The sequence below is a fragment of the Leptonotus elevatus genome, chromosome 18 (assembly GCF_054856555.1).
Source record: "Leptonotus elevatus isolate MCC_2025b chromosome 18, RoL_Lele_1.0, whole genome shotgun sequence".
Classification (NCBI taxonomy): Eukaryota; Metazoa; Chordata; class Actinopteri; order Syngnathiformes; family Syngnathidae; genus Leptonotus; species Leptonotus elevatus.
The window spans coordinates 1,013,421-1,029,785 of NC_141256.1; the positions used below are offsets into that span (position 1 = coordinate 1,013,421).

At 39.2% G+C, this 16,365-nt stretch overlaps 1 protein-coding gene across 1 annotated transcript in view; it reads right to left on the reverse strand.

Annotated features, from left to right (window-relative positions):
- Nucleotides 1-3,973: 3,973 nt before the first annotated feature.
- mdn1 (midasin AAA ATPase 1) overlaps nucleotides 3,974-16,365 on the reverse strand; it is a 133,997-nt gene continuing 121,605 nt past the window's right edge. Inside the window, exons 69-71 of the mRNA XM_086061714.1 lie at nucleotides 8,295-8,361; nucleotides 5,931-6,073; nucleotides 3,974-4,432 (exon numbers count right to left, since the gene is read on the reverse strand). Coding sequence (XP_085917840.1) covers nucleotides 4,247-4,432; nucleotides 5,931-6,073; nucleotides 8,295-8,361 — 396 coding nt within the window. The 3' untranslated portion in view covers nucleotides 3,974-4,246. The remainder of the gene's footprint in view (nucleotides 4,433-5,930; nucleotides 6,074-8,294; nucleotides 8,362-16,365) is intronic.

Sequence of the window (16,365 nt, forward strand, 5' to 3'; positions counted from 1 at the left end):
CGTTATTTACGGACGGCTGTTGTTTTAAAGTCAATAAAGGACTCCAATCAGGTTTTGCTGTAACACAAATAATAGGAACAACTTTTGACATGATAGTGGCAGAGAGACTCACAGGGCCACAGTCAGCTCAACGAGCAGAAATAGTGGCTGTAACAACTGCACTGAAGCTAGCACAAGGAAAGACTGTGAACATTAACACTGATTCTGCGTATGCGCATGTGGTTGTGCACACCGCCATGGCAGAATGGCAAAGAAATGACCTCATGACTGCAACAGGGACACTTATTAAAAACCATCAAGACATCTTTGCGTTGAAAGACGCCTTACTACTGCCTAAAGCAGTAGCTGTGATAAAATGTAAAGGACACTCAAGAAATAATGATTTTGTGTCAGTAGGAAATGATTCGGCAGACAAGGCGGCAAAGGAAGCGGCGGGCTACAGCCAAACACTACAATTGATGGTGAGCGAAGGTGAATTAGGAGAAGGACAAGAAATAACCACAGAAACAATTAAGCTGTGGCAGGAAAAGGCAAGTCCAGAAGAAAAAGTGTGTGGATGTCTAAAGGGGGACAAAAAGATGAAGTAGGTATATGGCGGAAAGAAGGTAAATGTATTCCATCTCAGAAATAATTGAAAAAGTAAGTCCAGAGGGGGACAAAAAGAGGAAGCATATGGCGGAAAGAAGGTTAATGTATTCCATCTCAGAAACAATTGAAAAATCTAATTTCTGGAGCCCATGGAATATGCCATTTAGGTGTGGAAGAAACATTGAGACAATTACACACCTGGTGGCATCCTTTCATGAGACAAATTGTTAAAAATGAACTGCAGGACTGCAGTGTTTGCAAAAGGTATAATACATACATCATACATCTGAACCTCCCCAGGGCACTCACGGTCCGGCTGGACGTGACAGCTCTGGGGTCAGATGTTTTTTGATGGATTTCACTGACATGATAAAACCAGTATCAGGATACAGATATTTGCTGGTAATAGTGGATTCCTTTTCAGGATGGCCAGAGGCATATTCATGCAAATCTAAAACAGTAAATATCGTGGTAAAACATTTGATTAATCATTACATACCATCACATGGGTTTCCTAAAAATTTGATCAGACAATGGAACCCATTTCAAGAACAAACATCTACAAGCGGTAGAAAAGGCATTGGGATTAAAACACATTTGGTTCAGTGTATTATCCCCAATCCCAAGGACAGATTGAGCGAATGATATAAATATTAAAGAAAAATATAAATATTTAAGAAAATTGGCTAAAGCATGGGCCTCATCAAATTTAAATTGGCTACACGCTCTTCCTGTTGCATTAATGAATATGTATGGTTAAAAGTGATTAAACGAAAATGATCTGCACCCAGGTGGACTGGACCCCACAAGGTGACGGAGAGGACATCTTGTGCAGTTCGCCTGCACGGAAAAGGGGACACGTGGTTCCACATCTCGTCTACACGACCCGCCAGATCCGCCTCAGGCTCGGCGATCCCACCACCTGACGACCCAGGCTCAGCAATCCCACCACCCGACGACCCAGCCTCAGCGATCCCAATCCCTGACGACGACCGGAAAACCACGTCTACTGATCCTGTCCAGTTGCCCTTATTGAGGGCATCATTCCATAAAGGTTGAGTCACATATACGGGCAGAATAACCCCAGTGACCAATCCTAAGACCTTGGGTAGTTGATCCTGGGGTCCTAAAGAAGCTGACAACACCCTTTTTCATTCAACAAAGAACATCATCTCAAGATGGCTTCAAAGTGGGAACACATCTCCACCTGCTGCATCGCGACACTCTTTCTCATATTGAGTTTTATGCCAATCTGGTATCTCTGGAAGCCCCTCAGTACAACTTTGAACATAACCACAACACATCGTATTAAGCAAAGTATTGATTCTCCACAAACTCCCCGGCACCTCCTTCGAAAGGGGGACATCTCTTAACTATCAACATGTGATACACATATGCTTATTCCACTGAAAAATCTTTTCATGAATCACATTGTTCTTTAATGCCACATAACTGCTAAACAACTTTCTCTCACCGATAAAGGGATGTTTCATTGTTGCGTGCTTTTGCTTCTTATTATAATGATAATGTCCAATCTTTCCACACAACCCTTGCTTAATGTTGCGCCAGCCGTCTGCGACCACGACGCCGCTAATACCTTTTTCTCTGAAATGTTTATCTGCTTGTGTCGGACTCTTTTGAGTACGAATGAGGGAATGTTGACAGTCTGCTGCTCAGATTTAATTATAACTGTTTGATTTTCGTTATAACTGTTTAGATTTAGTCATAACTGCTTTAACTTCCTCAGCAAAGCTTGATGAGTGTAATAATGTGACGGAACGTTTGAAGATTCTTCCTTCCTTTTCCCACGTAATTAGCCATCTGTTTTGGGGGAGAAAATGTGTTAAAAAGGATTCCTTTGTAAAGTTGTATTTGCTGCAAAGGTGCCATTTTCGTCTGAGACCTACTATATTTCCACATCAATCGGCCATCTGTCAATGTGTATAGATTACTGTCTGTCTTGCGAGAGGGGCGGGGCTTAAGGGCAGCAAAGGAAGAAGGGGAAGGGGAGGGTATTTTTGGGGCCGCAATGCTGAAAGTATAAGAACAACTACAAGTGGGAGAGGGGACACACTGGGGCAAGGGGAACTTCAGCGTTTTGACTGTAATTTGTCTGTGTCCAGAAATTTCTGTAAAATAAATCCTTCGAAGGACCTGTTCACCGATGTCCAGTCTGTATTCAGAAAATCAACATTCTCAATATCCGGAATAGGACGAACACGCGGAAAACTTAAGGATCGTTTTCTAACAATACTTGATAAATAGGATTTCTATAGTTTATTTTGCTCCTACAAACAAGCAAAGTCAACGTGGTGCCCCAGAGGTTGCTGAGGAAATTACAACTCTCCTCAGTACCGTCGAAATTTCTCATAAGCCATTACGGCAACCCAAATAATCGCTACACGCGTCCACACACGCTCTCGATCCCAACTGTGCTTTCTTGTTTTGGCATAAGAATGGGGACATAGGAAGCACATAAGTCAGCTCAAATACAAATAATAATTAGCTCTCAAGCGCCATCTGGTGTGTAATGGCTTTTATGACTCTAAAGTAAAAAAAAAGAAGACGTTTTTCTATGGTTTAGTTGATGCCCCAGTGAAGGGATAAATTGAGTAATCGCGGGAAATGCACAACACATCAGGTGTACAGTGCATCAAAAAACAAAATTATTATTTATATTGGGAGTCGATGGGCCACAATTTTGACATTTTTACTCATATGTACTATAAAAATTGGTTCCCCACATATGACAATAATCATTTTGAAATTTTGGACAGTGCCATTTTGAACTTCAACTCGTTCTAGACAATGGGTTAAATTTGAGCTCACTCATTGATTTTTTCACATGCTTTATATTTGATATTAATATTAATAAAAAGCAAAAAGCCAAAAATTTGACACTTTCCTTATGAGGGTTGAACCAATACTCTAGGTGAAAAATGAAACTTCACAATCAAAACTCAGTGAGAATTGTATAAACAGTTTATTTTTAGAAATAATTTGTATCACGATTGAAACACATCCAGTTTATTAGAACGCAAAGAAACTTACGTGTATGCAGGCTACAAAAGCAGTAATTTACATTTAATTGGAGCAAAATGTACTCCTGAGTTTAGCTCACAATTTAGAGCAACCAACTGGTGTGGGGATGAGTTTAAATAACAGAACAGTCTTCAGGCACTAATTTTTTTTTTTAATATGAATTTTATTTATTAAAATGTAGTATCCCTTCACGAGAAAATCCACATTCATGCTATCTAGTAAAGTGTGGATGAGTCAATGACATAAAAACGCAATCCCACAGTTGACTATGTTCACACAGGATGTTCATCATGATCTTCAATTCAATAACACACAAATACAGCACAAGGATGATTTCACCAAGTCACGCAAAACATTTGTCACATTTAATTTCACATCCAACATGCAGCAATCATGGTTTATTTAGAAATGAAATACAACGCCCCGGAAAGAGAAAAATTAAATGGTAAATGTCAAACTACAATAATATCATTAGAGTGACATAGTATATATGAAAATACAGATTTATAGCAGCAAGTCATTTATTATCTTACGCAAAATAGTGATGCTTTAATGGGTAATGCAGTCTGCTTTCAATCGTTGAAAAAATGGCACCTTTGGGTGAGGGAGAAACCCTTCACTGGTCGGCAGTGGTGACAAGTTCAAACCACTGCCTGAGTGCATCACTCAGGGTCTCTGGCAAGGCATTGACATCTCGCAGGATGACATAGAAGGGGAATGGAAACTCCTCCATATAGGAGCGGATCTCTGGTAGTTCTCCTGGCCCTTTAAATACTGGCACCTTGATGTCCAGGATCGAATCCTACATCAAAGCACCACAGATTGTATTAGTACAGATATGGTCATTGTTTTGTGGATTTTGCTATTGCATATCATGGCTCAAGTGTCTGTAACATCATCTTAACCTCTGGTTTTCCAAGACACCACACAGTTAAAAGACATTCCATATGAACGTGGGTGGCACTTCAATAAATTTGTGATTCAGAGGGATGATCAATAAATATTGAATTGTGAGGCGAAGTATTGCAATGCACTGACGAATAGATACTTTTATCCACCACCACTTGTTGGGGGGGGGGGGTTGTGGGGGGGGTGCTGGGGGCTTGGGGACCTGGGGGCGGCTGGGGCTGGGTTGGGGTGGGGGGTGCGGGGGTTGGGGGCCGGTGGGGTGCCTGGCGGGCCTGCAGTGCCCCGTCCTGCTGCGTTGCGTCGGGGGCGCGGGCCGTGTTGGGGTGGGCTCCTGCTCCTGGGTTTGCTCTCCGGCCGGTGGCCCTGGCGGGGCCCAGGGGTTGTCCTTTGGCGCTGCCGCGGCCTGGGGGGCCCTGAGGTGTTGCGCTTGCACATACTCACCCACATACAAAAAAATATATATATATATATATATATAAAAAAAAAAAAAAAAGAAAGCTGGCACCGCGGCCTGCGGCATACAGGCAGAGAGAGAGAGAGGATCTGTCTGCACGGTGTCGCCTTCTGGCACACGGACAGTAATTAATTATCTGTTAATTGGTCCTTAATTTTCTACAGCGCACTCTTATTTGTTTGTCATGATTACGTGGGAAACTTGTTTTGGAACGCTGTGCAGCCACAGCGCTCTTGACAAGGCAGAGCAATTGGTTTGTGTTGCGTCAGTCAAACACACTGGCTGCCTTTATTGAGCTGGTAAAAACACTTGCACAGCTGAACACACTACGAATCAATATATGATAGATTTCCCCCACTGCAGTCCATAAAATATATATATATTGCAAATTAAGCATTACATACGCAGCTTAACACCCATTAATAATGCTAGGTAGTAAAAATTTAATAAAACATTGAAAACAAAATAATAAAAACAATAGAAAATTAAATCTGTGTTGCTATGACAACTCTTGTTCATTCACATAATAGTTCGTTATTTCTGACTATGTGCTGTATTCAGCAATATTTTCCTAAGTTTATAAAAAACGTATTCTATAAATAATACATTTTTGAAAAATAGTTCTTTTGTGATCAAAAGCATTGATTTGAACCTTTTTTAGGCTGTTTTGTAAAAACGTTTTCAAATAAACAAAAAAATATAGAAACTTTTGATCAATCTATATCAATTTCAAACATTTTTTTTTCTCAAGTTCATACAAAAAACCCCACTTCTGGCATATGCCACACCCACTCCAAATACAGATACAGATAATTTAGATGGTCGAACAGATATATATAGTGGTGTACTCGCTCATCCCTAGTATAAATCTGTGTAGCTACTGTGCAAGAAAAAATGATACACAAATATATGATATTGACCAAAATAATAAACTTACCCGGGAGTTGGGATTGTCAAGTACCACAAAAATTAGGAACACACTTGCACTGCGTGCTGCTTGTATTGCTGCTGTCACTCGCTCTTTGCCCTCCAGGAACAATCCCCGACCATCGGATACGATGATCAGTAACTGGGCAGTTTCTGTGAAGGGATGTTTAGAGGGCAGCGACCCATCATCAGGTTAAAGGCACATAATACAAGAGAACACCATATAAGTGGTGCAACGGACCATTATTGATCCGTGGTCGGTTCAGATAATGCCCCACGGTTCGGGTTGTGCACGATCCGCAGATTGGTTAGTGGGAAGACAAACAAACACAAAACAAAGTGCGCATTCACAGTCGATACCATTCTGACATGTCAAGGAAGCTGAAAAATACTCAACGTAACACGCCAAGCTTAATTTGAAAATAACGTTTACCAAATACAGTAATACATTGACGGCAATGCAAATAGCCTTAGTACACTTTTACTTTGAAGTTGACCCACGTCGTGGCGTAATGGCTTGCTTGACTTCCCTTTTAGACGTTTCTTTATCGTAGTTGATTGACATTGTAGTTCCAACCAACACAACGCTATGCCGAACTCATGTTCAATCGCTAATTCAGGATGCTAAGAAACCGCTAATTAATTATGCTGTCATTGTATGATATGGCAGAAGTCTCTCACGTAAGTGGCTAGCTGTTAGCATTACCAACGAGTGTCTAGCTGGAAAGTGAGTTTGACAGCTGGTACCTGGCTTACTTTAATTATTTTTCAATATTCTGGAGCAAGGCTACTTTGTAATTCACTCTCCATGTTTAAAGGAAGGGAATGTGCCGTAAATTGCACAAAAAAGAGAGAGAGAAATAGAACTTTGTCTTCATTCATTTTATAAAACACTTTTGCCCATTAAAAAAAGAAAAACATTCAACTCAAAATCTCAAACTTAGCTGTTTACATTTTAGGAACACAATGGCAAATAAGAGTAAAAGTAATTTAAATAAGTTACAGGTTGCTCAAAATAGAGCAGCAAAAATTGTGTTGGGTTGCCCATACCAAACAAATGTGATAAAAATGCATGATAACTTGGCTTGGTTAACAGTTAAATGCAGATTGAGGTGGTTGTTTTAAAAAAAACAACCATTTATTAGAAATATTATTTTAACAAAAACGGCAGAATTTATTTATGACAGTTTCTTTTTTTTCAAATTATTATGGTTATGGCACACATCAGGTTAATGAAACAAGCTGTGTATTGCCTTTATGTAGAACAAATCAAAAGCAGCGAACTGTATTTTATCGAACTATGGTTGCATATAATTCATTACCTGGATTTCGGTTATTAGAAAATAATAAGAGAAGTTTTCAAAAGAAGTTGAAACTTCTTTTGTTTACACAATTTATATATTTTTTAATATAAGACTATATGAGTATTATGTGAGCATTGTATCAATGAGCTAGATTTGTAAATTCATTTATATTGGGGATAATTGTAAAATAACGGGAGTATATTTATTCATTTTTATTGTATTACAATTATGTATGTATTATTTAATGTTATTTGACTGCACCTTTCATTTTCTTTTATTTATTTTTGTTGTTTAGTGTATGTGTGTGAGGGTAGGCGTGTATATGTTTATTTGAAATGATTGTAATGAAGTTGGAAGATTGGAAAAGACCCCAGGAAGATTAGCTTCTGATATGTGTCAGGAGCTAATGGGACTCTTAATAAAACAAAACAACAAGCCATTAACACCTTGTTATTTTACACATGGACAGGGTAAAAATAAGAATGTTTCTGCCTCATATTGCACTTAAAGTTGTGTTCCTAAATCCGAAACGGCTATATCAGACATTTTGAATTGTTTTTGTTTTTTTTATTTAATGGGAAAAACAGTTTTACAAAATAAAGGAAGACAAAGTACTATTTTTTTTTTTGCTGATCCAAAAAACTATCCGATCTGAACCATGACTTTTGTGATCCGTTGCACCACTAGTATATATGCATATGTGTATATTGGTGGTTCTCAGAAAACCTGGTCTAGCCAGTTGCTCAAACGCTGACCCACCCAGTCACCCCGAATCACCCACCCACCCTTACAATCAATCACTGAATTTCACTGCTTCAAATATTGCAAACATATTGCAGAGATAAAATAAACAAACTTACTGAAATTTGTGCTGTTTGTTTGCAATTGTAATTTGAGTGGTATAAAAAAAAATGCCATCATGGTTGTGACATGTTGAGTCCAAAAACTCTTCATCATTTTAGTCTTATTTTAAAATTTTGCATCAAATTACGCTAATGAAGTGTAAGTGACCAGTCCAGTCATCTCATGACAAGTATAAAAAATGGATGGATGGATCCGTGAGTAATTACCTGAACTTGTTGATCTTAAAATCTGCTTTCGTGCTGCAAGAAACATCTTGGTGGCACTCTCTAGGAACTGCAAAGGAGGCACACAATAAAGGCATAATAAATGAAATATGCTTTTATTTGGGTTGTCATACTCTGATTACCTTGAGCTATTAGAGATATTTCATATGACCAACTTCTTTTTTTTTTATCTGATACCGATCCAATATTGATACTATGTGCAAATACACCAAATGTGTCTGGTGAATCTTGAAAGAGTATTTCAAATCATTGCTTCATAAACAATAAAGAATAAATCAGTGTTATTTATTCTATTTTTTTTTTCAAACTCAAAAATATATTGAGGAATACGGAAGAGGATCAGGTCGAGCGAAGAGAAAAAGAAAAAGGTTGTCAGGATTCTGACGTTTTTTTATGCTAGAGCATACAGAAGGCTTTGATGCAGCCTTTCAACTGCACAGAACGGTTGAAGAAATGGTAGTTATTACACAAACAGCCAGCAGGTGGCAGAAGAGTATGAGAAATCAAACAGGGCCATGTTGCAAACAAGCTGATTTACTCACAGTTCTAAACAGATTTGTGAATAATAATGCAACTTAGCTATCTTCTAATGCTAATTGCTGCAAAACAGAAACAGATAGAAATATACTTTTTTTTCTCCTGATGATTTTTTTTGGTAGGTTCCATGGTTTTTCTGTGGACCGTGTAAAATCAGTCAAAATCCAGTAAAACAGCCGGGAGCGAAGGTGGTTCCTTCAGAGAAAATGGCTGGGAGTGAACGAGTTAATCAGTAGGTGGAGGAATAGACAATAACGATGTCATCATCAAACTTTAAGATGACTCTGCTAGTCTGTTGTAGAGCAGTGGGGAACAGCGGAGAGTAAGTAGAAAATAAGCAATTGGCAGAACAAAACAGTTAACCCTGCAGGATTGCTTTTTGGCTCAAAGCATAACGGCGGCGATCGAGTTGCTGTACATTAAGGAATGACGCCTTGTTCGTCGAGCAAACGCAACGAGCAACCGTCGAGCGATGATCCGCGTGGTCACGTCGACCCCTTGACTGCTGGATGGAGTTAGACCAGTCAATTGTTTATTTTTATGTGCAACAAACTTATTTTGTTATCAAAAGCCCTTCTTGGAACGTTTGATTACACGAAAACATTATTTAGATGTTTGAGCTGTCACAAAAGAAAAAATTGTTGTATTAAAGTATACGTTGTGCTTCAAAACCTCTTTTTCAGTTTTTTTTTCACAGGAATTGGAATTTCGACAAAACTTGACTATATTCTAACGCTGATAACTAAAGAACGGAAAATGATAGAAATACAATTCTTTTTTTCTGATGAAAGAAGAGTCTAATCTTTCTTTTGGTATGTTTATATAGTAATAGAACACAATATTATGTGGGCCTTGCAAGATCATTCAAAATCCAGTAAAACAGCTGGTATTGAAGGGGGTTGCTCCAATGAAAATGGCTGGTATTCAATGAGTTGATTTTCCCTCGTGTATGTGGCTCTGTATACTTACATTTAGTGCTCACTTTCTGCTTTATGTGAAACTCAAAAGTCGTGTAGTTCATATGCAAAATGTACACAGGGACACAACAGAAAGGTTTGCTAAAGATTGTTGGCTAGCTGTTAGGCGATCTCAAATATAGCCCTGCCTCAGGTAGTGTTTTAAATATTTCTGCTCAGTGTGAGATATTTCTCTGCTTAAAGTCATAATACGTGAAGACTAAATGTTAAACGGTCAGTATTTTTACACTAGAGCTGAATGATTATTTGCATTTGCGATTTAATTGCGGTTTGACAACACACGATGTAATCGCGAAAGGTTGAGATTTTATTCATTATTTGTAAAGAGGCGCAGCAGAGGACGTGAACAGTGTGTGATCATTGAAAGGCTGCGTGTATCTGGAATCATTTTAGAAGGGGAGGGGTGTGGAGCCACGAGGAGGGGAGTGGAGGGGAGGGGTGGTGCGGTGCGGGGCAGAGCAGAGAGGTCCAGGCTGGAGGGAAGTGTGGAGGCGACTTCAACATTACGCTATAATGGCGGATGCAACAGAAAGTTTAGTACCAAAGACGGGCAGCAAGTCAGTTGTGTGGATGAACAAAAACTCTACAAACCTTTATCAGCACAATCCCCTGTATGATAGCTGCATGATGGCTAAAACGCCAGCGACCAGTGTTTCAACCTCAAGTACACAAAGGACGAGCGGACAAAGATCACCTACTGAACCTTTGGAAAGTAAGTAGTACTCCTTAGGAACATAATTTGAAACGGCATGTGGATATAACTGGCAGTAATGAAGTTCATAGCGAAAGATATGATGCCCATTAGTATTGTGACCAAGCCTGGGTTTACGGCTCATGCGCACAATAGCTTAACGGTACAGAATGCTGTCACACACCCATTTTAGCCAGGTTGCCATACCTGAGCTATAAAAAATGCAGACAGAGATGCAGCGGAGCTGAAAACCATATTTGCATAACGGACAACGCAGCGAATACAGTCCTGCTCACCATTATTGGCACCCATGAAGGTAAAGTACATAATGTGGAATATCTTCTGAAATTTTTAATCAAGTAAATCCTTTTATTTTTTACAGAGAACTGGTGTTTTTTTCCTAAAGACCAAATGATTAAAAAACTATTTGCAACAAACAATGAATATTTTAGAAAACTTAAAATCTGCTCTGTCACTGGTATCGGCAGCCTTTCCTGTAAATCAGTATTGAAACATTGTGACTCACCTTTGGTAATCACAAATGATAATTCACTGTTCTAAATTGTCTGTGCCCAATTGACATGAATTAACCAATGAAGGATGACTTTAATGTTTTTAAAAGCCACCTGTTATCCCCTTTTCTTTTGTCAAAATTGTGAAAACAAAGGAGCTGTTTGAGGACATCAGAAGTGCAATTATTCACAAACAAGACCTCTAAAGGGTATAGAGCCATCTTCAAAGATTTTGGTAGCCCTGTTTCAGCAGTGTGTAATGTTATTAAGAAATTTGATGAGCATGGAACTGTCAAGAACCTCAATGGATGTGGGGGGAAGAGAGAAATTGATGACAGAAGTCTTTGACGGTTCTTGCGAATGGTGGAAAAAACACCACGTTAAACATCCAAAGACCTGAAAGCCAACCTGGAACAGTTTGGGATCATGGTTTCAAGTAGCACCATACACCACACACTGAACCAAAAACAGGGCTTCATGGGCAAAGATAATTCCTGAGACAGACATATAAAAAAAAGAATGGCTAACCTTTGCCAAGGAGAACCTGGACAAACCACAATTCTTTTGGGAAATTTTTCTGTGGACAGACTAAACAAAAATAGAGCTTTTCCGCAAAGCACGGCAACAATTATTTTTTTTATTTTTTTTACAGACAACGCAATCAAGCTTCCAAGGAAAAGAACACCCTCCCTACAGTAAAGCATGATTGAGAATCCATAATTCTGTGGGGCTGCTTTGCTACATCTGGTACTGGAGGCCTTGATCGTATCACAGGAATCATGAAACCAGAGAATTATCAAGACAAGGAAAATAACACCCTCCCTACAGTAAAGCATGATTGAGAATCCATAATTCTGTGGGGCTGCTTTGCTGCATCTGGTACTGGAGGCCTTGATCGTATCACAGGAATCATGAAACCAGAGAATTATCAAGACCTTCTAGGGGGACATGTGTTAAGACAACTTGGTTTGAGTTGAAGGTCATGGGTCTTCCAGCAAGACAAAGACCCAACGCACACATCTAAAAACACACAGGAATGGTTAAAAAGCAAAACTTTACTGTTTTAAAATGGCCAGCAATAACCCCTGATCTCAATCCGATGAAATGTGCCATTGGGAAAAGAAACCTGCAAACATTCAAGAGCTTGAACAATTTGCAAAGGAAGAGTGGGGGTAAATACCAGCAGAGAAGTGCAAGAAGCTTAGAGATGGCTACAAGAAAGGTTTGGAAGCTGTCATCACTGCTAAAGGGTGTGCAACCAAATATCAAAGAGGGGTCCCATTATTGCTGCACATGCTGTGTTTTCTATTTATGGGACTGCTGCGTAGCAAAGCAGTAGCAGAGCTACTGCTTGCGAAGCAAAGCAGTAGCAGAGCTACGCTTGCGAAGCAAAGCAGGCACATATTACTATCCTAGAAAAATGGGTTTATTTTTATTTTTTTTATTTATTCTTCCACCGATTTTTCCGCAAGAATGCGGCCCGTACCGTAGAGGTATCAACAATGCGGCTCGATCTGACTCGGTGCGGCATTACTTTTCTCTGAATTCCGAGTTACCATGGCGACGCAATTCCACCCAAAACACCCAAAAATCTGGGAAAAAAGGTCCCATAGGAATGAATGGAGAAAGAGGGAAAAAAATTACAAATCAAGCAGCTTTTTCCAAGCCACGCTACGCGGGCATATTTTAACCGGCCGATATTAATTTTAGCTCATTTTGATGCAATTTTTCTCATCTTTAGCGCAGTGTCGAATTTTTTTTTAAGGAATATAAGCTCTCCGCCCTGTGCGGGTTCAAAGAGAGTGAGCGAAAGGGAGAAAAATAGCCTTTTAATATTGGTATATATTGCGTCTGCTTGAGTGGAGCAATTAGCCTCAGAGTGACGAGAGACAAAAATCAATTTCGAAAAGTTTTACTTCAACTCGTCACCGTGGCCACAATCTTTGCTCACTAGACATCAAATTCGCACATTTTGTAGTCACAAAGGTCTTCTTTCAGACAATTTATTTATTTGGCTAAGGTGTCATTTAGTACCTTTTTTTCACTTTAAGCAAGGAGCTAGCTTTTCCATGTTAATTTGGTCGGCTTTTTCTCTTCATTTTTTACAAATCAAAAGTTTTCAACCTGCTCTAATTTGGTCATTTTTCATCCGATTAAAAAAATAACAACATGCTCAAGCCCTTGCCATTCTAACGAGCCATTTCTGGAATCTGCATCTTCAACCGTTAAATCGTGAGGGGCTTTTGTTCAAGGTAAGCGTTTCTCATACATTTCAGTTGAATGTGTGTGCGTGATGTCTCCAACATGTTAAAGTCCAATGTGTGTGCGTGAATGTGCATGTTTCTTAAAGCGACAGTAAGATACTTTTAGTTCATGTTGATTATGGTTAACTTCCACATTTCTTGACCGATTCCAAACGTTTAAATTTTAAACTGTTCATTAACATTTTTTTTTAAATACATAAAAAAAAAAAAGCTTGACCAATTGATTAGGTACACCAATGATTCTCTCCCCCGCGCCCACCCGGGGCGGTGGGCATCTTGGCCAATTGATTAGGTACGCCCAGGATTCTCGCCACTCCGCTCGCCCAGGGCGGCGGCCATCTTGGCCAATTGATTAGGTACGCCCAGGATTCTCGCCACTCCGCTCGCCCAGGCCGGCGGCCATCTTGGCCAATTGATTAGGCACGCCAAGGACTCTTTCCCCCTCGTCCACCCGGACCAGCGGCCATCTTGGCCATTTGACTACTACTAAAATTACTACAACTACTAATACTACTACTATTACTACAACTACTAATACTACTACAAGTACTTGCTACTACTAAAAGTCCTACTACTACTACTATTGCTAAAAGTACTACATGCGTTTTTCCACCTTGCAAGAGTCAGCAGTCCCATTCAAAATTTCCGTGGAAATGTTTCTAGTTTTTCTTTTGAATTACATTATGTAAGTTGAAAAACAATTTCCTTTGTTACTTTGGCCATCCAATTCAAATGTCCTGATGATATAAAATTGGTACATTTCCATTGATTTCTAAAGTTATTGTCGAGATCATGCAAAAAAATTAAGGGGTGCCAATAACAGTGAGCAGGACGACTGTATGGATATGGCAGCACAGCTAAATGAATGGACCAGACTACAGTGTTTTGGGCACCGTTACTAGCAATAGGTACGTAAATTATTATGACGTATATAGTAGTGCAAACACGCGAATGCATGTGTGTGCAATAACCATGTGTGCGGGAGGGAGAGAGGGAGGGAGGGAGAGGGAGAGAGGGGGGGAGAGAGAGAGGGATACAGTGGGAGAGGGACAGTGGGAAAGGGATAGAGGGAAACAGCGTGTGTGTGCGGGAGAGAGGTTGATAATGTGTTTATTGCAAAAATTATAACTTTGTATTACTTGCACTCGCTCTTTAAAACCACCAAAGTTGTGTTAAAATAAATGTACATAAGTTATCCCAAATAAAAGAGAGGGTTCGGTGGAGTGTGCTTCAGAGCGGATAGAAGATTGTAATCTCTGTCCGTTCTCTTCGTGAGGAAAAAGAACCTAAGTGTCTTGTCTTCCTTCCTTGTCTACTGTTTATTAAATGTTCTAGGTTGACTGAACCTGACAAATTGACATGCTGGTTTTCCTGCTCATATGTTGCTGTTACTGAGTGAATTTAATATTTTCATTGGTATCCAAAACTGTTTTTTCTTTTCAAGTTTGAATGAGAATATACTGTACACTTATTTTGTGTTCATTTTTACTGTGACTTTTTGAAAGTACAGCCTCGAAAACGTTTGCACTTATCATAAAAGTTATTAGATAAAAGTTTTATCTAATGTTTCTCATTGATTTATGTTTAATAAATCTGTCGAAGTTTACGATAACTAGGGCTGGGTATCAATCTAGATTTCCAAAATCGATTTGATTCAGAAAGGCCTGATTCGATTTGATTCACGATTCACATTGATTTTCAATTCAGTTAAGGATTTCAGCAGTACCAATTTTACCTTTATTTGTAAGACATTCTCAGAAGTACCAATGTTGCAAATAGCAGAAACTTCTTTCTCTTACTTGGTGGATTAGTAAAAATATGAATATTTACATTCATAATTGAATCCAATGCAGTTACATTATTTGGCTGCTAAGCTCACGGCAGTGGTGGATGATAATGCTAAGGTAAAAGCTAAGCTTATCGACCTGCAAAGTAGAAGTCGCCGCAATAACGTTCGTTTGCTGAGGGTGCCCAAAGATCTGGAGTGGCCTCGGCCGACAGAATTTTTTTCTCAACTGTTTTTGGAGTGGGCACTTTGAAAACGGCTCTGGAGCTCAATGGAGCGCACTGTACGCTAACAGCCAAACCAAGCCCAAACGCTAGGCCCCAGGCGGTTGTTGTTTGCTTCCATAGCTATCAGACCCGTGAGATTGTTGTGCGCAAGGCCCGAGAGATGCGCGGAAAACTTAAATATAAGGACACCCCCATTCACGTTGTTGAAGATTATTGCCCAGAAGTGTTGGAACAATGATCTGTCGTGGAGTTATAAAGGACTTGTACGATTCAAGCCACAGCTTCGCTACCCGGCTAAACTGTTCATCATCGACGAGGGCAACCGAAGGCGGCTGACGTCTTTCAGCGAGGCTCGGAGCTACATCACGTCGCACCGTATCCTGAGCTTGAGCTCTTTGCAGATCTAAAACAATCAGGCCTTTATGCTATAACTAACTGATGAAAGATAAGTAAACCGAGACTTTTCATTTCTGCTCATGTTTTTGATGATAAATGCCCCCCCAATTCCTTTAGGTAACTTTGCTGTCAGTTGTGACCACACATATTTATAGTTTGTAGTGCAGCACCCTCTTCGTTTTTCATAGATATAGTTCACTGTAACACTTCATTGCCTACTTGTGGCATCTCTGGAAATAGATGTACTTTTTTATTTTTTGTATATAATTATTTATTTATTTATTTATTTATTTTTAAATGGAGCTTCTGAGGATGGGGGAAGTAACTGCTTTTGCGGACACACAGATTCACAATTGTGATATCCTTTTTATTTTACTTTTTCTTAACTCCTGCAAATGGGAAAAATTGGGCAAATGCTGTTGTGGACAGATTCATAATTTTCAGTGCATTGGATTTTTTATTACTACTATTAATATTTTTTTCATGTTTAATATCACTTTTTTTGTGGAAATGGTTCATTCATATGTTTTATTACTGTTTGTGGCACGTCTGGATTTATTTTTCTTTCCTTTTTATTTTTTAAATTTATTTTTATTTATTACTTATTTATTATTTATTTATTTTATTTTATTTACTTATTTTATTACTATTTTCGATATGGAA